Source organism: Panthera uncia (genome assembly GCF_023721935.1).
Source record: "Panthera uncia isolate 11264 chromosome B3 unlocalized genomic scaffold, Puncia_PCG_1.0 HiC_scaffold_2, whole genome shotgun sequence".
Lineage (NCBI taxonomy): Eukaryota > Metazoa > Chordata > Mammalia > Carnivora > Felidae > Panthera > Panthera uncia.
In genome coordinates this window covers 2077480-2104263 of record NW_026057583.1, presented here as the reverse complement: position 1 = coordinate 2104263, position 26784 = coordinate 2077480, and the positions used below count along the sequence as shown (strand labels likewise).

The following is a 26784-nucleotide window of genomic DNA, read 5'->3' as shown; positions in this document are numbered from 1 at the left end:
GAAGAAACAGCTGAAAGGTGAAAACGGTTGCTTCTGGAAACACAAGTTGGGGCGGGGGGGGGGGCGGATCTTTTGTATTTTGATACGTGCCTTTTAGTATAACGCGAACACTTAAACTATGTGCTTGTATGAATTTGATCAAATAAAAATTAATTTCCTTTGAAAGGAAGGATTAAGGACTTTCTGGAGGGGGAAAACAGCACATGTGAGAGCACAGATCTGTGAAAGAGTCGGGTTTTTCAGAACACCGTCAGTATCACGGTCACGTAGCAGGCATCAGTCAGATGCCTTAGAGAGCAGTAGTTACCTCCTCCTCGCACGTCACCTAACCTACTTTGGCTTCCTTCTCCGTAAAACTTGACTAATAATAGCACTTACTTCACCAGGTTTTGTCAGAATCCAATGACAATGGAAACAGATGAATGTTGCAAAATGTGTTACGCTGTACAAAGGGAGGGAATAGATGCACACCTCTGTGTCCCCTGGAACAGACATTTTCTCAGCCTGGCGCTCGGAGGGTTCTGGGTAAGGGTGGGAACTGCCCAGGAGAAGCTGATCCCAGAGAAGCTGTTTAGCTGCTGGCTGGGCCAGACAGGTGCCCCGGAATCAGGGCACGTCACAGTTGGAAACCACCAATGCCCTTGATTTACTGGGAAAAAAAAAATGGGCTCTCGGAGGGAATCTTGACCTGGGCCCGTTGGCAGACGGCTGCACAGCTGGGAGGGGTAGTCCTGCAGGCCCGCCAGCAGGTCAAGGTGGTGCAACAGGAGACCCTGCTGGGAGGTCTGGAGGAGAGGCACTCCTCAGAGACGGCTTTCCAGTACTATCACCCCACCAGCCTCCTCTTCCAAGGAGTATCACTCTACTCCCTGTTCTGCCAAGTCCCACCATGGAGCTCAGAGAAACGCAAATAATAATAGGCTTAATTTCCAACACTTGTATGGTTACTAACTGTAGCCAGGCGCCATTCCAAAGATCTCGCAGGTCTTGACGCATTCGGCCCCACAATAACCCTAGGAGGTTCGTGCTGTGGTCATCCCTGCCTCACAGATGAGGCACTGAGAGGTCACACAAGGTTAGGCAACCTCTTCGGTATCACATAACTGGAAAGGGGATGAGCCAGCATCCCAGCCAGCCGGTCCCTCTCCAGGGTCTGCAGTCAGAATCATGATACATCACCGTCTCTCAGGCTTGAGATTTACAAGCCTCAGACGACTCAGCTTAAAATGGGGATCTTTGGGAAGATTGCCTCCAAAACCTCTTTCGGGGCGTCTGGGTGGCTCAGTCGGTTGAGCGTCCCTCTCTTGATTTTGGCTCAGGTCATGATCTCACAGTTTGTGGGGTCGAGCCTCACATTGGGCTCTGTGTTGGGAGCGCGGAGCCTGCTTGGGATTCTCTTTCTCTCTCTCTCTCTCTCTCTCTCTCTCTCTGCCCTCCCCTTCTCTCACTCTCTAAATAAATAAATAAATAAATAAATAACCTCAGGGCACCCTGGTGGCTCAGTTGGTTAAGCATCCGAGTTCGGCTCAGGTCATGATCTTGCAGTTCTTGAGTTCGAGCCCCACATCAGGCTCGCTCACTCACTCTCTCTTTCTCTTAAAAATAAATATTTTTGGGGCGCCTGGGTGGTTCAGTCGGTTAAGCGACCGACTTCGGTCGAGATCAGGTCATAATCTCACGGTCCGTGAGTTCGAGCCCTGCGTTGGGCTCTGTGCGGACAGCTCAGAGTCTGGATCCTGTTTCGGATTCTGTGTCTCCCTCTCTCTGACCCTCCCCCGTTCATGCTCTGTCTCTGTCTCAAAAATAAATAAATGTTAAAAAAAAATTTTTTTTTAATAAAAATAAACATTTTTTAAACATTAAAAAAAAAAAAACTCTTTCAATTGGACAGCTTCTTTCCTTGGAGCTAAGATTCATTAATCGTATGTCTAAGGGTAACGAACTACACTGAAGGTAGGCTTTTGAAGAGAAGCAGGCTGTAGATGGGGCTCCAGAATGGGAGGAGAAAGGGACCCCAGCCGACGCAGGGAGACTAAGCTGGAGAGAAAGCTAAGAAACAAATGTCAACTTGCACAGTTTTGTGCACACAGCCAACCCCCTCCACGCCCGTCCCCACCGCCCCTTTGGACCCTCCTGTGTGCTGTGACCCTGGTGTGGCTCGTACGGATGGCCTCGTTACCTGTGACGATGCAGGTGAACCTGACGTCGCTGTCCTCGGACACAGCCCGGGACTTGAGCGTGGTCTCGAACAGCGGCTGGGTCTCCTCTGTTAGCTGCGCGATGATGGAGCAGAAGGTGCTCCTACGAAAGGCAAAGAACGATTCAGAGCGGCTCTCCCCCCGCCAGCATCTCCGCCGGTGTCCAATCTGGACCGGTGTTGTCCAAAGCAGCTTAAATCTTACCACGTCCATCCACCATCCTGTGGCCACGGCCCCAGTACCTGAGCAAGTCTTTCTTCAAGGGAGCCAGATCTCTTGGCCACACTGGGGGCAGGGGTGGTACCAAGGGGCTGAACAGAATCCCGATACAGACCCATTCCAATAGGCAGGCTTCTGACCATGGGCCGGGATCCTGAGCATGCCAAACCACCAGCCCTGCCATCCCCTTCCCATCCTTATCGGAAGGCCTTGCTTCACCCTCGACCATCTATCTCCAGGAAAGCTCGCACACAGGGGAGGCACACACATGGATAGGTCCGGCCTCCGAGACGGGGACCCCAGCACAGCAGAGCTTCCATTCATGCTAAAGAGGGAAAAGCCAGTCGACTCTCAAGGACACACAGCTCAGGGGCCTCTCCTAAAGGCTGCGCTCAGAAGAAAAGGCCCTGAATTTATGAGCAAAGACCGGAGTAGAGGAAGAAGAAGCCAGCCAATTCCAGGGGTCTAGACCCAAAGGTAGACTCCAATTCACAGGGGTGTCAGGAAAGAGGGTCCGCTCTTGGGGTCCATCCCCGGACACCACGTGCTCAGGTGAATACATGGCGGCCAGCTCCAAGACCGACCAGCACGACCGCCGAACCACCAACAGATCCGTTCCTGCAAAAGCCAGGACTTGTAGTTCCATAGGGACAATCCGCCTCCCAGAGTTCAAGGGCATTTGCGGGCTCGCTGAGTCCAGCACAGACTCACCGACGCTGCTCAGCATGTACGGTCCTCTCCTTCCTGGGCACGGGAAGCAAACCACCATGCCAAACCCTTTCACGGGCCAGCAGAGACACAACGAGTCCCGAGTCGTGAAGCGTAACCACACGGCCGGGTTGTGGTGCACAAGCCGTGCCCAGCCCCCCCTCTCCCACCCCCTCCCCACTCACACACCCCGTGGTGAGCAGCAGTGAGGACCAGGAGGGGAGAAGTGAAGAGAAGCAGGGGGAACTGGAGACAGACAAAACATTCAAAGCTGCCTTTCTCTGTGCCTCGGAGGAGGGGCGGCCACCTGGGCAATGCGTCTGCCCGCGACCTCTCCGCCAGGGGCAGGGGAGTGTCCGTGGGAACACGGCAAAGAGGACTTTTGCGGGGAGGGCGTCCACATTCAACTCATCATTTCTGTGGGTGGCATTCTGGACTAGAGTTTGAGGAGAAAGGTGATATCCCAGGAAGAGCGTCCGGGATCAGGTAAGATTCTGGACCAACAGGGGTCCAGCCGTGGTGTCTCCAGGGGAATGCAGACACCTGGGCCTCCGGGGAACTGACGGGAGCCCTCGCCCACAAAGACTGCCCAGAAAGGGGACCCTAAGCTCTCACGCACCTGAACGCTTGAACTGGGTGTGCGGTCGGGGTTCCGTGACACCCGCTGTGATACTCTCATCTGGACCTCCCCTATCGTGCTCTGCCTTTGCGTTTACCCCACTCCGATACAGAGGGCTCTTCAACTCCCTGACACTCAGGAGACACAACATCTGAACACGTTTCTTGCTGTTCTCAAACCGACCACATATTTCTGGCTGGGGAATACCAAATCGCAACCAACCGTTTCCAGAGGAAAGTGCCGTGCCAAAAGGCATCGGGCTTCCAGGCTTCTGCAGCTAATTCAGAACATCCCTAATTACGTCCTCCCTGCAAAACCAGAATCCTATCTTACTCAGAAGCATGAGCCTGGATCTAATGCTCAGCTTAGGCTCTTAAGGATGAAGCTACTTGGGCAAGTCTAAGGAAATAAGCTACTGGAAAGAGAAAAGGAGGAAATTATGCTTCAAGGAAATTTTCTTCGGGTGTTCATGCTAGATATTCAGTAGCAGGTAGTTATTTGATTTCATTACTTCTCTTGAATGGGGAAGTACACTCATCTTCCCAAGGCCACTAGGTTCTAAGTTATATTAGAGAAAATGCTTGCGTTGGAAACTCATGCATAACTGCCAAAAGGCATGACTAGATGAACACCCTCTGCGGGGTGGGGCTGGGGTGCGTTAGGGCAGGGAGAGTCACTGCATATGCGGTCAAGGTCCACCCGCTTTCTGTCCCCATCCTCCAGACCACTTGGAGAGACTCTGAGCAGGGCTGCTTCCAGTCTCCTGGAAAGCCAGAAGTCCACACATCTGGAAACAGTCTGGTCCCACCCTGACACCTCCAAGTCCTTCCAACTCTGTGACTTCATAAGGATAGCACAGCCTAACTAATCACGTGTTTCTAAAGAACACCAGAACCGTGGGCTTATCACAATGCGCAAAGGACCCTAACTGCGCCCTTAGACTTGGTTCTTTACCTTGCTTTAAAGAAACTTCCAAGATCCTTTCTCTGTTAGCACTCACCGCTCCCCTCTGAGTTGATTGTGATCCCCTCCCCTCCTCCCCCTCCAGATCATCAACCAACCCAGAACAAAGGCTCTTTGATGTTCTCCTATATCAAAGGAAACGTACAGGGTAGGCGCTAATCATGTCGGTAGACATGATTAGCTACTCAGAGACCAGTTGCCTTCTCAGAAACCTTTCTCTGTGGAACGAAACCGTAGGCAACTCTCCCCAGACCTACCAGAGTCTGGGATGGGGCCCAAGGGGTGGGAGATATCCAGGAAATGTTCCGACTTTTATGATAGAAGTCAGTTCAGCCCGTGGGAGAAAGCTGTCCCCAGCTTGGGAGGCAAGAGAACAGGCATTCGATGGGCGAACCCCGACTGTGAGCCTGATGCTCAGGTCCTGCCTGGCTCTGGAGCAGATTCCGAGACCAGGCGAAGGCAGGCATACGCTAACGTGGTATTCCCGGACCTCAAAGAGTTCATAGTCTCGCAGGGATGGAGAGAGCCCAAAGGGAGGGAAATTGGAGAAAGAGGTGGTAGAAAGAGAAGAGACTGAGAGGGAAACGCTGAAGTCATTAGCCTTGCGTCAGAAGATAGACAATGAGGTGTCAAATCTAGACAGCGGATTACAAACACCAAACACCGCAGACACCTAGGATGGGTCAGTGGGTCACATGGCTGGTGGCTCTCTGTCCTGGCCCCATGGTGCCTCTCCCGGGGGCACAGACATACAGTAACAGGCATCTGGGGAAGCCTTGCCTATTTCTGGGTCCCAGGAAGCCTTTCAGCGGTCCATGCAGGCGTCAACTCTGGCCCCTGTGAGACCCACGGTCACATGAGTGCCCTCTCACACCTCCCCCCCTTCCCGCCCTCCGGCCCTCCCCTCACCCCATGCAGCCCCATTAGTGCACAAGCAGTCACCCGGAGGCCCTTCAGTGCCCAGACCCGAGAGAAAAAGGCAGTCAGAGAAATGTAATGCAATGTGCGTTTACCTTCCAGAGCTGGGGTGAGACAACCGGTTGCTTGATAAGCTAAGCGAAAACAGCAAATGGAATCATTAGGCCAGAAGAGCAAGGAGAGGAGGCAAAACCAACAACAGTTTGCAGGGTATTAATTGGCCACCATCTGGGGCCCGGAGGCCTTTCTATTAAAAGGGACCAGCTGTCTTAGTTGGCCTGCTCCAGTTAGCAAGTGGCCTCACCACCAGGCACACCGGTGTATCTGAAACGGAGAGCTCGTTAAATGCGGCAGAGTCCAGGGGAATGGTTAGGCAGGAAGGAAGGCCCCGTGGGGCTGCGCTTGGGGAAAAATGTGTCCCAGGCCACTTGGGTCACTGCCCCCAAGAGAGGGGCTCACGGCTGCCTGGCGCGTGTCCCCACCCCACAGCACACCAGCCTGGGGGCAGCTCCCACTTTGGCTTTTGGGGGGAGCAGAGCCCCCATTCCTAGAAATCCCCTAACGGGCTAGGAAGGAGACAGGTGGCTTGGAGGACGCCCATTAATAGGTTAAAGTACAGTTAAAGGGGCCACACAAGGCAAACCAGCTGGAAGAGAGAAGAGGAGAAAAACAAAGCGGTTAATTCAGCAGGAGCCAGGAGGCACCCAGCTCGGTCAGACCGGCACAAGGGGCCATTATGTCTAGGGGCCCTGATCACCCCTCCTGCCCCGGGTGGCTGAAAGGGGACACTAGCTGGGGGCTGCGGATCCACCCAGGGAGACCACCCCACCCGCCCCTCCCTCCACCTTTCTTCACACAGACACCTCCAGGCGAGGCCACCCCCTCCCACTCTTACTCCCTTCAGCTGCCCCTATGAGGACAGGGATGGTCTGTCCCTTTATAACCCAAAACCCAACCTCAACCTCTACCCCAAAACACGGCTTCCTCTCAGGGGTTCCTGGGTGTGTGGCCACCTCCAGCATCCTCCCAAACTCCAAACCGTAAATGTGCCATTTTGGACCCCTCCCTCTCCTCCAGGTCCCAAATCCAGCCGGTCAACAACTCTCGGCCCTGCTTTCTTCCTTTCGCTCTACCCCTGCTGTCGTGTTCTGATCGAGACCCCCACGGCTCCAAATCCGATGACCACCTCAGCCCCCTTCTCCTTCGCCCCTCATACCACACCACTTCCCTGAAAAAAATGTGACAGTCCCCGCCCCCCCCCCCCCCATTGTACATTACACTGAGTCTCAACTCCTTAACTGGGCGTGCAAGGCCCTCCCTGATCTGCTCACACACCCCCTATGACTATCGTTCTCTCCTTCCCAATACCATGTTCCACTGGAACCAGACCTGTCCCTAACTGCCATGGACATGCCCGGCCTCTGAGCCCATCCTTCTGGCCTCCTTGCTTGGAAAGCCCTCCCTCCTTCCTGCTGCCCACCCAGCCTTCAGACCTAGCTCTTTTTGTAGCTTCCATACTCCTAGCACAGTGCTCAGCTGACTGCAGCCATTCAACAGCTGTTTTGTGGAAGGGAGAGAGAAGAGAGTGAGAGAGAGGGAAAGAAGGTAGAGAGAGGGAAGGCAAACGCATCTCTCAAAAAGGAAGGGTGCCGCCCCCCAGAGGGAGCTGCTGCTCCAGAAAAGATGGAAAGAGCGAGAATGCAGCTGCCTCTGCTCAGAGCTTTAAAAATCCTCTGGAGGCCGCGTGGGCAGAGCCTCTCATGGTTCCCAGACACTGGCCAAGTCCATCCTTTCCTGACCATGAACTTCCTTTGCCTTTCACCTCATAATTGAGAGATTTGTCCTCTGGTGGGTCTGGATTTCTTCCCTGGGAAGGAGAGGGAGAGAATCAGCTCTCTAATTCCAAGAGGAGAATGACAGGTGCCACCTGCAAGGAGATAAGGGACTGAGCTGCGATGGTGACCCCCTCCCTGGCTCTCTCTAGGGCTGCTCTGTTCCCTGTCCTGCGCTCTCCGGGCTTCACCCCTACGCTGTCAGCCAGATCCGGCAGGAGGAATCCTGTGCCACGGAGGCAGCTTATCTTCAGAAAGTGGGAGCGCTGCCCATGCCCTGCCAACTGGGCCAAAGCTAGGCTTAGGGCCCCATCCAGGCAGGAAACTCTCCCTTTACCGCCTGTGAGGAGGTCAGAATCAGGGGCACCAAACGCTGGTGCAGAAAGCCCTGGAACAGTTCTTAGTGCCACCTTCATTTTACAGGATGGGAATTCAGGGCCCAAGAAGGAAGGGCCTCTTGGTAAAGAAGAAAAAGTGAGCCTGGAGGGAGCCAGGACTGGCTGTGGAACCCGGGGCCTCCCATTCTTCTTGGCTTTCACATATTCTGGGTTGTAAAAGGCCCTTGGAAAGTCCTAGCCTGATGCCTCAGTTTCCCTGAAAGCCTGAGACAACCTGCCTGACCTAAGCGGGACAGAAGAGGTGTTCCAAAGCTGTCTGTAGCAAACACCATAGCTTCTGCTGTTCCTCTGAGCCCCCTTGGGCCAGGGTCTCCAAGAAACGGGGGGACTGAGACTCCTAAAGCTTCCGAGTGCCTCTCGGAAGGTAGTTAGTCATAACTAGACCCACCCGACTATACCTCCTTAACCTGCTCCAGCCTACCCCTGCTCCGTCTTCTACAGGGATGAGGCCCTAGGGGCTGGACGCCCTAGGAAGCTGGGCCTATAGTTTGCTGGGACCGTCCACATGCTGGAACTCTGCCCCCAGCGGGCGTTACAAATATCCTTGAGCTGACTACTGACTGGAAACCACTTCAGGGCTGTGGATTCAGGGGAGGGGAGGTAGGCGCAGGGATCCAGGCTCTAGACCTGGACCAAAGCTTCCCGTGGCCCAGCCCCCAGCCCAGCTGTCCATCGGTCCCCAAGGGGCAGCCCATCCTCACAAGGGCCCGTGAGAACAATGGCTCGTGAGCTCCATGCATAGAGGGAGACCCAGAAAATGGTGGAGCCAAGAGTGAGTGGAACAGAACTTGCCTCTCAGTCAGGACTCTGGGATAGTCAGGGTTCATGTGGGCTGGAGCCAAGGACAGCTGGCAAAGTCCTCAAGGGACCCTCTTTCTCCTTCATGTCTTGGGCCCTCTTCCCATCCCCACAGGCAGTCAGGCTGTTCTGAGGGACAGAAGACTGCATGGCTGCCTGCTCTAACGCAAGAGTCAGGCCTTGCTAGAGAAGTGGGAACGGCCGCCCCTCCTCTCCCCAACACAGCCCCATTCACGTCCACACTCTCCCCTCTTTGGCCAGAGGCTTTTCCGGAGGTGAGATCAGTCTGGCCCTCCTTGTCCCTCAGGACCTGTCGGGGTCTGTAGCCAGCTGGCAGGGGCAAAACCGGGTCCACAGGCCCGGACTAGAAAACCCTCTCTCACACCGCCCCAGCCCTGCCTCCTCCAAATGCTTGACGCAAAGAGTATCCTTTTAAGAGCATTCTCATTTAGGTTCAGGGGGCTTGAACCAGTCACTCCCATCCCACCTGCAGTTCTCAGGCCGGCCCACTGCTTTGTGCTCATGGGTTAGGCAATTAAAATGTATCTACCATCAAGGTAGGTGTCCACTCTCCAGCTTTTTCTCTAACAGTCCAGATCCACTGTCTTCCCCATTCTGCCTGGTTTTCAAGCCGCCCCTGCTTCCCTCCCTCCCTCACTGCCTCTCTTCTATTTGTTCTGCCGTATTGACAAAGGCCAGATGCAGGAGGCAAAGCCCAGGCAAGTCACTGTGACAAGTGGGAGACAAGAGTGACGCTCCTACAAGCAAGTCAGCTTCCCCCCACAGGCTGGAGTAAATGTCCCAGGTTCACTCTAGCTTTTCCGTAGAGTCAATGGTTAGGAGGAAGGGGCATTCTTTCCTGGCAGCCAGGGGCCTTGTCCAGTCTGACTCAGTCACCGATGCCAGCCCTCAGCCCTGCCCCAGACATGTGACACCATTTGACGAGTTTTATGCAGAAACCGGTTCCGGTTACATTTGAACTTTTCCAACTCCAAGGTCAACAGAACTCAGCCAATTCACGAGGAAGTGCCTGGGACTTTTCCTGAACGTCCTTGATGCCTGTTTTGGTGCTGTTTTAGGAACGGAGGACAAGAGGTCCCCAGACAGCTTCTCAGAGGAGTGGCTGTTTTCTGCATGACCCACAACAAGCCAAGTTCTGGGGCTGTGACACAGCCACTGTCCCAACAGCCAACCATCACGGTTCCCTTTGGAAAACAGGCTCCAGAGTTGGAGGGAAACTGACCTGCCCAGAGGGGGCAGGAAATGTCCGTCTCCATGGCAGTACATGTGTCCCTGGGTGTCCACCTGCCATGTAGTGCTCCTATGCCTCTCTACTGACCGACCGCGTGTCTTTGTCTGTGGGTAGTCTAGCTCCTAAAACAAAGAGAGCAGCCACACCTCTCACTCTTGACAGAGGAACAAAGGGCTCATGGCCGGACCCCTCCCTTGGCATCCCGCTCCCCCAACCTGGGCAGGGCAACTGGCTCCCCTCGGAACCCCAAGCTCTGACTCTTCAGACAGGGCCAACTTCACCCCACCTCATCCCCCCACCCCCCTTCACCTCACCAGCCCCACAGAGATCCTGGGGAAGACCACAGCCCCGGGCCCAGAGGAAGAACCCATCTGCCCAAAAAGAAGAACCTTAATTTTTTCCTGGTGAACACCACCCCCAACACCACCACCCCGAGCTAAGTATCCCCCACTGCGGGGGTCCCCCTAGCGCCCCCTCCCATCTCTCCCGTCCCCCCACCCCCTGAATACTCTCCCCACCCTTCTAGCCAGGGAGGAATTTCAGCCACTCCGGTCCCTTATCCCCTTATCGCTCACTGTGGAATCCGAGGCCAGGGAGGAGCCGGTGCGGGGTGAGGGTGCGGGTGGGACCGTGGGCCCCGAGGGAGGAAGGGAGGGGACAGAAGGGAGGCCTTCGGGGCCCCGCGAGACCTCCCCCTGAGTGGGGCCCTGCTCCTCTCTCTGCCCGAGGCCCGTGGGCCCTGAGGGGTCAGGACAGGAGGAGCCGCGAGGGGCCTCAGGGCCACTGCGCCTGGACCCGAGAGGCGGGCGCCCGGGTGCCATCGAGGGTCCCGCCGCCGGCCCCCCACCAACCACCCCACCCCCACCCCCCGGCGCGCCGCTCACCTGGTCTCGGGCCTCACGCTGAGCAGGTAGCTGCGGCTGGCCGGGCTGGGGATCCACACCGGCCCGTCGTCCTCACCGTCGCCGCCCGCCCCGGAGCGCCAGCCCGCGCCCCAGCCGTGGCCGGGGTCCCTGCGCGACCCCATCCCGCCGCCGGCCCCTGCCGCGCCCCGCTCGCCAGGCCCCTGCCCCGCCGGCCGCCGCTCCCGCCCGCGGCTGACGCGCGCCCCTATTTATAGCCCCGCGGCCCGGCCGTCGTCACCTGCTGCTGTCCCTCCCCCGGCCCCGGGCCGGCGAGCGCGGCCTCCGAGGCGCAGGGGGGCGCCGGGCCTCGCCCGAGGGCCCGACGCCTCCCGGCCCGTCCGCTCCCCGGGCCCGGCCCCGCGCGCGCCCCCGAGCCGCCCCGGCGTCGTCGGGGCCCGGCCCCGGGAGGCCTCCCGCTGTGCCCCAGCTCCCACGCCCCGGGACCCCGGCTTCCCGCCAACCTTCCTTCCCCGCCCCCCCCACCCCCACCCCTTCGCAACCCTGCAAGCGCGGGCTCCGCCGAAGGTGCGGACGCCCCCGGGGAGCTGCGGGCCCGGCAAGCGGCGTGGGCGCCCAGGGGGTCCGGGACCGGCCCCCTTCTCCTTGCTGACAGCCCGGCTGCCCCTCGCCTCGGACTGCAGTCCCCCCCCCCCCCTTAGGCAGACCCACCTGTCTCCGTCGAGTGACCCCGGGAGGTCAGAGCTCCCCCGGGTGCGTCTTGTGTTCCCATCCATTATCCAGCATGGACAAAGGGCTCAAAACCCACTGGCAGAATAATTGCAGCTCCTTCTCCACCCAGCCTCGGTTTCCCAGCACCCGTGGGGGGAATGGCGGCGTCCTGACGCCCAGAACACAATTCAACAGGGCGGCGATTCCCAGAGCAAGGTTGTAAGCACTGCCTAAACCTGGTTCTAAATGTTGGGAGTGACCAACATTTATCCATCCTTCTTTCTCCTTTTTCCATGAAAGCACTTTATGGAGGAAGTGCCTGGAGCTGGATGGCTATGGTCATTAGGAACTTGGAGCAAAGGAGGGGGGCGCCCGGGTGGCTCATTCTGTCAAGCGTCAGGCTTCCGCTCAGGTCATGACCTGACGGTTCATACTTCAGCTCAGGTCATGACCTGATGGTTCATACTTCAGCTCAGGTCATGACCTGACGGTTCATACTTCAGTTCAGGTCATGACCTCACGGCTCATGAGTTCGAGCCCCACGTAGGGCTCTGTGCTGATAGCTCAGAGCCTGGAGCCTGCTTTGATTTCTGTGTCTCCCTCTCTCTCTCTACCCCTCCCCTCCCCCAGTTGTGCGCGCTCTCTCTCTCTCTCTCTCTCTCTCTCAAAAATAAACACTTAAAAAATTAAAATAAAATAAATTTTAAAAAGAAGTTTGGAACAAAGGAGTACAACCCCTCTGTCCCAGAAGCTGCATCCGTGTACCTTCCCCGTCCTTTTGGAAATGGCCCTTCCCCCACTCTCACTGTGTGATTCCGAGGTGAACCCATCCCTCGCCTCAATCGGCTGACGCAAGCCAGCCTATTCATGGTACCTATCTCCCTGACCACAAAGGGAAGCATCACACCCAAGCCAAGCCAAGCCAAGCCAATCAGGGCTCTTCACGAAAATGTTTTTAACTGGAATTGGAGAGAAGAGCAGTCTCTCTGTGCTGGAAAGCTGGGAGCTGGGAGGTCTCCGACAGAGAGAAGCAAAGCAAGGGGCTCAGAGTCCTGGCGGCTTCCAGGTACATTGTGTTCCTGAGATCCGGCTTTGTCTCTGGCCTTCTTGCGGGTTGGCAGTTCAAACATTTCTCGGAATCGGGGTGCCCAAAAAGCTCTTCCTTTGCTCACGCCCCTTCAAATGAGGCTTCTGTTGGTGGAATGTGAGTCCTGACCAATACCAAGGCGGTTTCTCCTCGTGAGCCCAAGTCCATCTCCCAGCCACATGTCCCCATTTATCCTTGTTGTTGGCTCTCTCTGCAGGTGCACATATCAGAATCTCTTCAGGCAGCTACGGGACGCTCCTCCAAGTCTTTGGAAGCTTGCTGGAAGTTTTGGGTCATTTGTTTAAGCTGTGTGAACACCCGTGGATCAGGCTAGGGCAGTGTGATGCAGGCAGAAGCCACAGGGTCCGTGATTCCAGGAACCTTTTGTCAAATAGGAAAGACTGGCATGTGGACAAAATGCGGTGAAGGTGAAATGCACAATTATAAAACTAGGCAGAGGGGGAGCATAAAAATATAGAGCAAAGAACGGGCTGCCAGGGGTTTGGGTTGGGACAGTTTACGAGGCAGTAAAGCTTGAGGATTTCGAAAACTGCATCGGTGCTCACCAAGTCGACTGGGGGACGGGAGAAGGATAGACAGACGAGTCCAGATGGAGGGACTAGTGTGGACAAAGATAGGGAGGTGCACAATAACCCGGTGGGCATGTTGCTCAAGTGTAAAGGAGATGGGGGAAATGGACAATTAGGCAGGGCCAGTTCCAGAAGTTTTCATCTGGTACACTGAGGAACCTAGACTTCCCTTCGAGCCCATCTCTCACAGGACCACGGATGTGGTCCCGCTAGTCACCCTGGTGGCCCTCCAATTTATCAATTTCCTTTTGAAGATGTGACCCACACAGAGGTCACCCCACAGCAGCCTAGAATTGAATTAGCACCTCTCTGGGTGTGTGCCCCACGCCCTAGCAACGGCTTTGCCGCAGCCAAATGATTTCATTGATCCTGAGCCCGTGCATGTTCAGCGTGAACCACCACTCACCTAAGTCCTTCTTCCCACTCCTGCTTGTAAAGTCTTTTTTACCCTAAGGGCAAACTTGTACCTTTTTCCAGTTAAAGCTCACCTTCTTATTCTTAATCTCGCACTCCCTCTCCTCCTTGTCTGAACCGTTTCGGGTTCTGTTCCTGCCATCTGGTGTCCTTCCAGCTTCTTGTGGCTGTCTGCCAATTTAATAAGCAAGACTTTCATGAGGATGGGGGCAGAGCCGTGGAAGGGGTGCTGACACACCCAGGGATGGAGAGGTCAGAAAGGCACAATCTCTTTCCTCTCTAAGCTTACAGTCTAGCCGGAGAGAGAAAGGGCACGTCGAGCGGTGTCAACCAAGTCCGAGGCTGGGAGTCCAGCCTCTCTCTAGCCGGGAGGCTGGAGACTCAGGTTCTAATTCTCCCCTGCCGCTGAGTGTGACCTTGGGCAATGGCTCCCCATCCCTGAGTGTGAGCTTTCCCCTTTGGAAAGAGGAGTGAGGCGTTCCCTTTACGATCCTGGAGGTCGTAGGTGTTCATTCAGCAAGGGTTTGCTAAGTACATGCTGACTCCTGCACTCCAGGCATCGTGCCAGGCGCTGAGGGTACAGGGATGAATGTTCTAGTCTGGACCCTGGAGAACCTCTCCAGCGGAAGAAACATAGAACCTCTGATAGAAGTTTGCACGTGGTGCTGAAAGAGCACAGAGAAGCTCATGCCGTGGTTTTGCATCTGGAGATAACTGTCATCCAAGGTTTGCTATTGGATGCGCCCTGATGAAGTGTTGCAGGAATCTGTTAGTGGTGCCAGGATCCTCTCACCCGGTTGTTTTGAACTTCCCGGGGCCCTAGAGTAACCGGGTGCTTGCAGTAGGAAAATCTTGGGCTACTGCTTTTTTTGTTTGTGTTTTTAATGGGTTTTTTTTTTTTTTCATTTTGAGAAAGAGAGAATGCAAGTGGGGAAGAGGCAGAGAGAGAGGGAGAGAGAATCCCGAGCAAGCTCCACAGTGACAGCGCAGAGCCCGACGCGGGGCTTGATCTCACAAACCACGAGATCATAACCTGAGCCGAAGTCGAGAGTCGGGTGCTTAACCGACTGAGCCACCCAGGCGCCCCTTGGGCTACTGATAATTCACGTATTTAGCTCAGCAATGACGGGGGAAGTTGTTCCCTGTCCAAGAATGGCAGGGTCTCCCGGGACACTCTGACCCAATTACATTAGCCCCTCTCATCGAGGCGTAGAAGAGTTTGAACACACCTCTTGTTCCGACTTAGTTCCACTTCTTCCCCTTCTTACTCAGCTCTCTTTCTTCCAACACTGACAAAAGTCAGAGAGAACAATCCACTCTCCTTTGAAGCACTGGCCAAAAGCACACATCACCCAACATTTATTAGCTATCAGGACACCATTCCACACTCCTCACCATCTTCCCCCTGAACTTACTGAGCTCAGGCCACCGCACGTTGAGCGTCACTGTGTACCAGGCTCCGGTCCCCTGCCATCATCCCTGCCTTTCTAATAACTCAGCCAACACACTGGCAGCACGTCCGCCTAGCTCATCCTCTCAGAGACCTTCGCCCTCGCTTCCTGTAGCAACCCAATCAAATGCCATACCTTGAACCCAGTCAGAGGAATTTCTCCAGCTCTAAAATGCCGTTTTTGGGGCGCCTGGGCGGCTCAGTCGGTTAAGCGTCCGACTTCGGCTCAGGTCACGATCTCGCGGTCCGCGAGTTCGAGCCCCGCGTCCGGCTCTGGGCTGATGGCTCAGAGCCTGGAGCCTGTTTCCGATTCTGTGTCTCCCTCTCTCTCTGCCCCTCCCCCGTTCATGCTGTGTCTCTCTCTGTCTCAAAAATAAATAAACGTTAAAAAAAAAATTAAAAAAAATAAAATAAAATGCCATTTTGTTATTATCTTTCCACCTACGAAGCCTGCCCTCTGCCTTAGGGCAACTCCAGACTCCCAGCCCCCCCGACTTCTCCACTCATGAGTTTCTTCTTGGCTTCTTTATCCTCCTCACCCCATCCCCGTCGACACACAGGCATAGCGTGGGGTAGACAATAACTTCAACTACAACTACACTCTCCTCAGGGATCCCCTTTCCCTTGCCCCTTGACCTTCTACTCACTCTCCCTTGCTGGTTCCTAACCTGGGATCTGGCCGAGGCTTCTTGCTCCCAGTCTGGCCAAACTTTCTGGTTTCCAACCTGAGTCTGATCTCAGGCAACTTGGCAATCCCTTCCCAATTCCCCAAGCTGACCTTCTCCTTTCCCTACAGCCACGGTTCCAAACAAGCTCCAACCTCCCCATCCCCCTCCTCGCTTGCAATGGTCAGCAGGGAAAAAGGGGAGCATCGGACAAGAACTTCAGCTTTGAAGGAGAGCAGGCTATCTCCATCATCTCTGAGTCATACTAACCTCTGCTTCAAAACATATATTGTTCTTTCCAGGGCTCTCGAACTTCTGCTCCGTCAGCTCTCCCTGCCCTCCCCCTGCCCGGCCTCCTTCCCCACCACCCACGAGGGCGACAAAATGTTTGCTTTTCCTGGACATGTTCACCCCAACTCTCCCTTCCCTCCCTGCCTCCGCATCTCAAAAGAGCTCGAAGGAAATCAGGCGCATCATCAAGCAGTAACGAGTTGCCAGAATTGGGTTATAAAGTGCAAGCTTCGGCCTTCTGGAGTGGACACAGACCAATGGCCGGAGCCAGGCCCGCCCAGCAAGAGTGGCCAGATGCCAGTCCCTGAGTGCGACAGTGGTGCTCCTGGGGGTCAGAGCCGGCTCCCTGGCCTGGAGCAGGGACACGCCTGAGTGGCAGAACATGTGGCCCCAGCCATGTGGAGGGGAGGAAACGAGGGAGTGGGGGCAGGGGGTGGGGCGGGGATTACCCAGAGTCGGCAGGAGGGGGACCGGGTCATCCTGTAGTAACCCCTCCACCTCTCACTGGGAATACGCTACTCCTCAGGCAGCCCGTTTCATTTCCAAGAGGATTTTCCTTTTATCGAGTCTAATTCTGTTCTGCCCTCTGAGGCCACGCAGAGGAAGTGTGACTGGTCACAGAACACTTCTTGACGAGATTTCGAGTTCCTTCAATAGCTCCTTGAATGAGATGGCACCGAGGGCCCTACACCAGGCTGGGTGCTCCCCGCTGCGAACACGCCCGCTTTGCCAGAGTCCACCTTAAGCTACCGTGCCGTTAACCTTACGCCGCACACGTGAGCTCTTCCGGGCTCCGTACCACCATCACCAATGTCATTCTGCTCAATAGACTGTCAAGATCTTATTTTGCTGTATGGACTCGGGCTGAAGTAGCCTTTCCCACAAGCCATGGCACAGGGATTGAGTTCAGAGGTCAGTGAGACCTTCCTTATGAAGCCACGTCGGCTTCCACGCCGTGCTTCCGAGCCCCCCAGGCCTGTGGCCCCTCTTCAGGGCAAGTCATTAATAGCACGGTAAGTTAATCGAACACATGTCCACCCCTCCAGTTTCTTCCTTTGATTCCATTCATTTTAAAGGTCTTAGCCCTGAGCTCAACAAAGCCCTGGATTGTGGCTGGTCCTGCCCTCCCGTGAGGCCCTATCGCTGAAGCTGTCCTTCCGGCAAGCCAATCTGCAGTGCTCTGGATGGCTTGCCTGGCCTTCCCCCAAGGGCCCTCAGAGCTCCCATCTCAGGCAGTTGAGCCCCTGACCCTGGAGGGTGGAGATCCTGGGCCCTCCCTTCCTGGGTGAGCTGGCCGCTCTGGCTGGCACTCCAGGGACTGGAGAAGTGGCCACATCTGCGCTGGAGTAAGTGGACCCCAATTAGAGGATTACTGGCTACAAGAAGCCACTCCTGATTCTGGTTTGATTGGAAGGGGAATTTGGGACCTGGGTAGAGCTGCCCCAGCAGGGTGCCCTCCCCAATGCACCTACTCTTATTCCACAGCAGCCCTGTCCAGAATAAGGCAATCACGAGATGAGAGGGTGACTCTGTGGTCAGGGGACAGGTCACTAAGGCCCAGGACACAAACGCCACACCTTCAGAGAGACCAGGAGAGCCACCGCACCCACCCACCCCCACCTCCAGCCCAGGCCTTTCCTGGTCTTCTTACAGCAGGAGCAGGTAGGTCCTTCTCCTCCCCTTCAAGTCTTTCTCTAAGGAACCTCGTGTGTCTCAGCCAGCCCTCCATTCCACAACAGCCACATCTCACCGTCCACTCACAACTGTTACTACCTCTCAGCAACAGCAGCTGCCAGGACTGCTCACCCACGGGACACCACCGATCATTTTTAAGATCATTTTCCAGCTTGCTGGCACCCACCATGTTTGCCTGTAATGGACCACTCCTAGTGTGTGAGCCCGTCACCACCACCACCCTTGCCCACCCGCAAAGTCAAGTGCCATCTCCAGGCTCTAAACCCTCCAGCTGCCCAAACTCTCCCGCCTGCCCTCCACAACTCTCTGCCCTTTCCTTGCCAGCCCCTCCCCCTTCCCCTCCTCAGCTGCCACTCCCCACCCCTCCCAACCCCACTTGGAAATCATATTCAAAGCCCTCCTCCATAGACAACAGAGCTTCTCAGGAATCAAAACCTACCCTCCTCCTCCGATACAAAAAATATTCAGCCCTGTCTATGCACCATGGGTCCTAGGGAGAAATTCCAAGCAAATTGGTCTAAGGACCAGAAAGTCCCAGAGGAAAATGGGAATTGTATACACAGTGTGCCGTGGGCTATAACTGAAAGAGGGGGGCTGAGAAACAGTGGAGCTTCTCAGTTTCATAAATGAGGCAAAAGACACACACACACACACGTGTATATATGTACGTAAACACACACATATATATACACTACACACACACGCGCGTATATATACATACACACGCGTGTATATGAATACATATATACACACGCGCATACACACACGTATATACACACGCATACACGTGTATATGTACATACACACACGTGCGTATGAATACATATACACACACATGTATATGAATACATACACACATGTATATACACACACATACACACATATACATATACACGCGCGTGCGCACACGTGTATATATACACGTGTGTATATATACATATATACACACATATATACATACGTGTACACACACGTGTATATATGTACATATACACACGTGTATATATGTACGTATACACACGTGTGTGTGTGTATATGTATGCACACACAAAGACCATGCCCACCTATGAAACGATGGTGCTGCCGGACCTCTGTCATGTGAGCACATGCCAGGATGGGGGCTTTTCCCAATCAGAACTAACCTAAATGGCTTTATCATCCCTTTGCCCCATTTTCCATACAATCAATCATATAGATATTGACTTTTTTAGTATTCATGCACTAAAAACTCCATTTCAATTTGCAATAATAAATATAAAAATAAGAGTATTTTCAAAGGCCAATGCACTACACAATGAACTAGCTCAAGAACTCATCTGCACCTAGGTCCCTAATGAAAAGACACCTAAGGAACAGAGGGATCTGAAGATGCTTCTGAATTATCACGTGAATGGTTCAAACTTGGAAAGGCCTGACAAAAGCCCAAAGAAAGATACTTAGAGAAGAGCCAGACTCTGTCTGAAAAAGCATAAATCTGATGGAAATGATAATAGAAACAAATGCAAACAAGTGATACTGCCTTTGAGGGGAGAGGGTGGAGAGGGATCATTTCCATTTTTTGTGCGTGACTAAGGACCAAAAGTCAATAAATTAATAAAACAATTGAAAAGGAGAAGAAATGCAGTTAAGAGTTCTTGCCTTTAGGGAGGTCTCCTCTCTTTGATATAAACCTATAAGGAACAAGAAGGTAAAATCTAGCCCAGCTCAGGATCCTCAGAGATTTAAGCCACCACACCCCCCCCCCCATTTGACAGATGGGAGTATTGAGGCCAAGAAAGATCAAACAACTTAGTTATAGAGCTTCTGGTTTCTAGTCACTGGCTTTCTTCATTCTAGCACATTGCCAGGGGGTTCAGTCAAGGAAGTAGGGGTAACCCCCTGAGGAAATAATTCTGCAGAAGCAAAAGCCTGTATGCCCGGGACTCTTCCCTGCACTGACGAAGAGGGAGATTTATTAAATGTTAAACAGGAAACGGGTTAAGTAAATTATGTTGATTTGAAAATGATTACAATGATTGAAAATGAGGATTTAAGGGCTATGTAGGAACACGGAAAATGCCCAGATACAATGTTAAGTAGAAAAAAGTAGGGTACAGAATCAGAGGCAATGTGGTGCTGCTCACACCTGAGTGAATCCCAGCATTGCCTGCAACGAGCTCTGTGGCCTTAGGGAGATTACTCAACCATTCTGAACCTCCAAAGAATCCTAGTGTTTTGAGTTTTGAGCCTACATAAGAGAATGAATGGAAGAATAATGTCTGTCATATGGAAATTTTCAATTTCCGGTTGTTACCATAATCATATCATATTCAGCTATGAGCTGAACAAGAGTCCAGTTGGAAAAGCGGTTGGAAAGAACTGGAAACTGATAAGACAGTAATAAAAACAAATGCAAAAGTAAGATGGGATTATAAATACACGTTTTTTATTTTCTCTAACAATGTGATGTCATTTTCCAATAAGAAAAATGAATTTAAAAAAAGAAAGAAAAGATAAAGGCATTTTAAATAGGGACCTCAAAAAAAAAATCCTATTCTTGGGACCTGGCTCCTAGTTTGCTCCTTCCTCCAGAGGGGCCCAAGGTTCCCAGCACCTGGTTCCTAAGGCTGCTGTGGCATCTGTTCATGGAAAAGGTCAAGAATGGCCTGGATCCCTTGGAAAACACGGCCCCGGGGAAGGAGGGTGGGTAATTGAAGGGGTGATGACACGGCACATCCTAGAATCTAGAACATTCTGTCTTGCTCAGAGTAGACCCTGAGACAACTCTGTAGCAACCAGTTGAATCAGACTCTTTCATTCCCACGTGCATACGTGCGTGTACTCACTCACTCACTCACTCGAACACTCTTGGGACCGCTACGGTTTGCAAGGAACCGTGTGAGGAGCTTTCAAAGAATTAGACTGACCCACTGGATGAATTTGAAACAATCTCCATTGCGGAAGTGGAAAAAAAAAAAAAAAAAAGCAAGCTTCAGAACACTGCATAGAATGCTACCATTTGTATTAAAAATAGATATATAAATATACATATTTATAAACTTGTAAATGCATAGAATTGCTCAGAAAGGGTACACAGGATCTAGGTAACAGTGATTAGTTCTGGAGGCGGGCTGGGGAACTGAAGGCTGACCTCCGATAGGAAGCTTACTTTCCATTGTATACTCACTCTTTTGTATTGTTTGGATGTCTTACCGTGTAAATGTATTAATTTTTCAAAACAACAACAAAAAATTTAAAAACGAGTTAAAGAAAGTGCGCCCAGAGCGGAATATACAGTGGTGAACAGGGCAAGCAGGGGTTCCTCTGTCTCGGGGAAGGCAGAGTTTGTCGAGAACTCGCTAAGCCACAACTGTGAAGTTTTCAAAACCAGACTGTTTACATAAGTTAAGGGAACAGTTCTTTCTACACCAATTATAGTAATTCAGCACATCATTTTACAGAGATAAAGCAGTTGGAAAATAAATACGAGTCATTTGTCAAGCCTTAGAGTGTATTAAGTTGTAGTTTCTACAAGGGTGGGGATCTTATCTGTTTAACTTGATCGGCAGAGTGTTCACTCCGGCTAATGTGCAGGTAAGTGCTTGTTACAGCAAGCGTTTTCTGATGATAACAAACGATATGATAGCACACCCATTAAAAACGTCTGGAAAAAAGAAAAGATCGGAAGATATTGGACCCTGAGGGAACCATGTTTTCTGGGATGGTCCCCCCGGCCCGCCCCGAAAAACAGTCTTCAAATGCAAGATATACCCCAATGTGAATGGAAGGTCGGGGAAACACCGCCCGGGCTGCAGAACGTCACGCACGGAAGTTTCGCGCAGGGCTCTCCTTGGGGTGACTTGGCACAGACTGACCGCAAAGAGAACCTGGCGCTCCGTGGGGTACCCGACCACAGGGGAGGTAGGAAGACAGGTGTGTGGGTGGCTGCGGAGTGCCACTGAGCTGGTGGCCAGCCAAAGCAGCCGGGGCACTGAGGAGGCACAGGGATCGACACTGTGGACTTGAGGATCCCGCGGGCTTGACTCGGCACCAGCACTTACAGGCGGCCCAGCGGGTTATTCGACCTCTCGGAGCCTCGGTTTTCTTTCTGTGAGATCCTCGTGAGGACTAGACGGAAACCACCGGAGAGTATTTAGCAAGATGCGGGGCGCGCTAGCAGGGTCTGAAGTGCCATCGTCGTCAGTGTTGCTGCGTGATGGATACGTGTCCTGGGCAAGTTATCGCTGACCGTCCGCATCCAAGCCTGAACAGCAGGCGAGGTGCGCCCCACCCTCCGTGCCCTAAAGGCAAGAATCCCTTACGTTCATGTAGTGTTTCACGAACTTAGAAAAGGTCCCACAGTCCTCATCCCACAAACGCCTGTGAAGCGAGATGGAGGGGAGTCACCAGGACTATTTGGAAGCGGGGTGGGTTTGCTAAGAGCCGATTAGGGGCGGAACCCGGGCTGTGGCCCAGGCTTCCCGGCGAGGAGCTCGGTCTTTTCACCACACACCACTCCTGTGAAAGAGAGCTGGATGTGGGTCAGGACAGGTGGTCATCGAGGCTGCGAGGTCACCACCCCCTCCCCCACTCCACCCACCGCTATTTCTGAGCGGGAAGAGAGGCAACAATCCATGTCAAACCCTTCTCAGGGCCTCCTCTGTGATCCGTCCCTGCGGATGGACCATGGGGGGCAGGGCGGGCCCCGCAGCGGAACCAGGAAAGGGATGACAGCCCACGTGGGGTGGCCTCAGTGTCTGCAGGTGGCTGGATCGGGCCCAGCTTGCCTCACTGCCTGCCTGGGAAGCAGGGACGGCAGGGTCTGAAAAGGAGGCGGGCTCTTAGCGGTTCCCCGTGCCGTTCACATTTCCACCGGCATCTGACAGAAAATGTACTTTTTTTCAATTGTGAAAAGGTCAGGCGTATTTATCTGACAACTGATAGTGCCTCCCTTGAAAGAGCACCTGTAAGAACTCAGCCAGCACCCGCCTCCCTCTGCTGCGATGGACGCCGCCGGACCAGCCCCACACCCCGGCCGTGCAGGGCTGCAGCCACGGCTTGGGTCAGAGCTCAGAGGTCACCTCCACAGGGCCCCGACTCTGCCAGCAGTGAAGACGGCCCAGCCTCCCGTCTGATCCCGAATCTCCACACCAGAGAGGTCCCTGTGGCAGCAGCAACAGCAAGGCCTCCCGAACACAAGGTAACTACAGAACATCCCCCCCCCCCCCCCCCCCCGCTGCCCCCCCCCCCCCCCCCCCGCCCCGCCCCACGGCCACCGGCTTGTAGGAAAGAGAGAGGCGCCCGGAACATTTCAATGGGCCCTAATGCCAAGGCTGCTGACCCCGGGGAGGCCTTGCAGGTGACGCCTGACCAGTACAAAGACCCTCCCCTCATGCCCTTGCAACGTTTCTAGAGGACCAAGTTCCGAGCCGCTGGTTTCCTAACCACGGCTCCAAGAAATCTGGGGAGGACCTTCCTGGGACGGCAGGACACTGCTCTCCCCCAGAGATGGGACAGTGACAGAAGTGTGGGAGAGACTCTTACACGCAGCAGGGTAGGGCCAGGCTCACCTGAAGAGGAATACAAGAGCCCACCTGCATGGTAAGAAGAGTTTTTATTTGAAATGTAGTCTGAGCAACAGGAGTATAGCCAGGAGGAGGAGGGGCCGGCCTGCCCAGAGCGGCGGCCTCTCTAATGGCACAGGAGCGAGAGTACAAAGATCCCAGTGTCCGTGTGCCCCCAAGCCCACTTGTCAGGAAAGGCGGAACAGCAGCAGAACAGGGGCGCACGGCTCCTTCTGAAGGGGGTGTGCCTCTCGGTGCCTGCCTGCCTGGGCCGCGGCGCCCGCCCTCCCGGGGTCCAAACACCAGCGTGCTGCACAACCTTCTCCCACCCGCACAGACAGGAGGGGCCCGGGTGACAATTCTCCAGGACCGTTTTGGGGGGAAAAGAATCCGAGAAGACAGGCAGGAAGGGCAGGGTGATTGAGGGCCCTCCGCAGGCCAGCCCGGGCGGAGCTCCCCAGAAGGACCGCGCCGGCAGCCTCACCCCCTTCTCCGGCTCCGGCTCCGCTGGCAGGAAGCAGAGCGGCCGGTCCGCAGCCCGCGAGAGCTCCCGGGGGAGCCCTGGCTGCAGGCAGCGGGCGGGGACCTCCCGGAAGAGCACAGCGCCCAGGGGTTTCAGGCCAAGACGTATGCGGCCTGGGGTTGGAAGGACACAGACAAGAGCTGGGGTACCAAGAAGCAGCACAAAGCCATAAATAACAGAAGCAAATTCAGAGCTGTCAGGGTCCCGGGTGACCGCACACTGCCCCGGGGCTGGGGGACACCCAGACCCCACAGCTCAGGGCGGGCACTGCTCCAGGGCACACCGGGGCAGAGCCTCATGTCTCCCACCGTCCCCGTGGCAGACGGAGGACGCCCGGGGCACCCCTCCGGCCACGCACGCTGCCACGCCTCTGGTCACACCTGAGGGGACGGAGCGTGGCCGTCCTGGTCCTGAGAGGCCTGTGGTTGACTCTGAGCGTCCTGGGCTCCGTCCTCCTCAGGAGCCGGGCCTGGCGACCTCGCCTCTGTGTCGCCCAACAAAGGCTCTCCGGCACCTTCTTCCAGTCCGTTCTCCCTGGTCTCCATGGACACTTCCTCCCCGGAGCCCTCCTCTGGCTCCGCGGCCTCCGCCACCGCCTCCGCGTCCTCCTCCTCCTCCTCCTCCTCCTCCTCCTCCTCCTCCTGGTCTCTCACCTTGTGGACGATGTAGAGGTGGCGGCTGAGGGAGCTGGCAGAGGTGTAGCACAGGCCGCAGAGGAGACACTGGGCCGTGGAGCTGTCCGCCTGGTGCTGAGGTATGTGGCTCTGAAACTCGAGCCCCGAGTCTGTGGCAAAGCTACATTTCGCACACTGGAACAGGGACTTGTGCCTTTTGGTGGAAGAGACGGCCGCGCCATTGCTGGTGCCCGGAGAGTCCCCGGCTCCGCTGCCCGGTCTTTTCAGATGGCTCACCTGGAGGGGGAGGCAGGTGAGTGGGGTCCCAGCCTAGCCCGAGCCCCCCAGAGCTGAGCTGCACACCTGAACGGTGCAGCCCCCACACTCGCAGAATCACCCCCCCTCCCAGGCCAGGCTCGCCCTGGCCCCGAACCGGGTTTAGATCTGGTTTCTTCCAGGTTTTTCTGTTGGCTGGTGCTTTGTCTAATGTAACGTATGTGTGCGGCCCCACGTTCCAAAGACACGGGACGGGCATGTTCTCTGCTCTCCAGAGAACACCCTGCCACCTGGCTTCTGAGGCCCCTCCAAGAGAGAGTCTCTGTGTGCACAAAGATAAAACTGTCATCTTTGGGGCACCTGGGTGGCTCAGTCAGCTAAGCATCAACTCTTGGTTTCTGCTCAGGCCATGATCTCAAGGTTCATGAGATGGAGCCCCACGTCGATCTCTCCCTCTCTGTCCCCTCTCCCCCCGCCACGTGCTCTCTGTCTCTCTCTCTCTCTCTTTCAAAACAAATGAACATTTCAAAAAGTTTTTTAAAAAGACTGTTGTTTTCTACAAAATGATAGCACTACATGCACACTCTTCCTCCCCCTGCTTTTTCTACTGAATGACATGTGTTGGCCATCGTCTGCATGAGGGCATACACAGAGGCTTCCTTCCTCTAACACTGGCAATGACGAAGCGTCCCCGCTGGCAGACATTCAGTTGTGTCCCGTCATTATCACTGCACACAGCCCCGCAGCGAAGATCCTTGCACACACCTCCTCAGGCGCGAGGCCGAAGCTACAGGGCAGACAAACCCTAGGGACGGAATGATGGCTCCAAGGGCACGTGCATTTGGAGGGGGGTGTGCGTTTTAATCACAGGCAGATGTTGCCAGAATGTCAACTGACACCCCACCTGCTCTGCGCGGAAGGGCCTGCCGACCAACGCCCTCCCTGAGTGGCCGAGAAGGAACGCCCTGGAAGTCCAGGCGGCTCTCAAATTCCCCCCGACATGTCTGACCCTCTGAGGAGCAGCCCTCCCCACCATGGAGCAGGAAGGGCCTACAGTGGAGGGGGACCAAGCGGTTCTAGAAGTTCAGCAGAAATAATGGGAATAGGGCACGAAATGGGGGCAAGGTCACGGGACGAGGGCCCAGGCTAGCAGGGGTCTGCACCCAGCGCCTCCCACAACGACTGTGTGTGTGTGTGTGTGTGTGTGTGTGTGTGTGTGTGTGTAAGAGAGACACTCACTGCCGTCCTCGCCTGACAGGCAGCCCTGCCCTTCCCCCTGACCCAGGACTAGTGGGGCAGAAACAGGACAGTGAGTGTGAACGCACTCCAGTGTCCACACAAGATGACACACAGCTGAGGAAAGCATCCCAGTGACAGGGAAACCACAGGAACAAAAGGCTGATGGGCGGTCTCACAGATCTTTGTCCCTGTCCTTTACCTGCATGCAGTCTCCAGGTGGGTCACGCGTGACTAGGGAATGGCCTACATTGAGGGAAGCTGTGGCTGCTGGTTGCTCCCCGGAGCCCTCCTGCTGGCCCTGCAGCTCAGGGGGCTCACTGAGCAGGCGCCTCCAGGGGCAGGGGCCCCCGCACTCACCTGAGGGGAATGTCCACCCGGAGGTCTGACTTTGGACGTCTGGCTCAAATCAGGGTTTCTGATACCATGCATAAGGCTGATGTGGCTCTCCAGAAGGGAGGGCCGAGGAAAGCTGGGGCTGTCCTCTGTGCAGTACCTGCAGCCGAAGAGACTGTGTAAGAGGACAGGCTCCGAGCACCCCTGGCAGGAGCTGAAGCTGCTCCTGGCTCCAGGGGAGAGTCTGGAGCAGGCAGAGAGCTGGCTGGGTGGTCATCGGGCTGGCTGGGCAGTGCTGGGCTCCCAGAGAAGGTCAGCTGACGAGCCGGCCAAGGTGGCAGACAACAACAGCAGGTCTCACAATATCTGTGCTGGCCCTAAGCCAGGTCAGCAAGGAAGAGGCCAGGCTATGTCCCGAAGCACAGACACGATGCGGAAGCCTCTCGGCCAGACGGGGCACAGTGACACCGCCAGCCCTCCGTCAGAGCAGCGGGCGGTGCGGCCCACGGTCAGGGGGGTACGAAGGGGGAGGGCTCAGGGGCCAGCGGGTTCTAGAAGCTGGTTCCCTACCGGCCCTGCCTTCTG

The 26784-nt window shown here is 55.0% G+C and overlaps 2 protein-coding genes across 6 annotated transcripts in view; both read right to left on the bottom strand.

Annotated features, from left to right (window-relative positions):
- Positions 1 to 11078, bottom strand: part of ALPK3 (alpha kinase 3) — a 57847-nt gene extending 46769 nt beyond the window's left edge. Inside the window, exons 1-3 of the mRNA XM_049614190.1 lie at positions 10790 to 11078; positions 5721 to 5759; positions 2180 to 2301 (exon numbers count right to left, since the gene is read on the bottom strand). Coding sequence (XP_049470147.1) covers positions 2180 to 2301; positions 5721 to 5759; positions 10790 to 10932 — 304 coding nt within the window. The 5' untranslated portion in view covers positions 10933 to 11078. The remainder of the gene's footprint in view (positions 1 to 2179; positions 2302 to 5720; positions 5760 to 10789) is intronic.
- A 939-nt stretch (positions 11079 to 12017) lies between these two features.
- The window catches only part of ZNF592 (zinc finger protein 592), a 51411-nt gene continuing 36644 nt past the window's right edge, over positions 12018 to 26784 (bottom strand). For 2 of the 5 annotated variants that reach the window (XM_049614197.1, XM_049614196.1), the window contains 2 exons: positions 26224 to 26359; positions 23248 to 24648 (listed from right to left, as the gene is read on the bottom strand). In XM_049614197.1, the coding sequence (XP_049470154.1) occupies positions 24112 to 24648; positions 26224 to 26359 (673 nt within the window). In that variant the 3' untranslated portion in view covers positions 23248 to 24111. Of the gene's footprint in view, positions 13742 to 20322; positions 21315 to 23247; positions 24649 to 26223; positions 26360 to 26784 lie in introns of those variants that run through there. The other 3 variants (XM_049614199.1, XM_049614198.1, XM_049614200.1) reach the window with 3 other exon arrangements.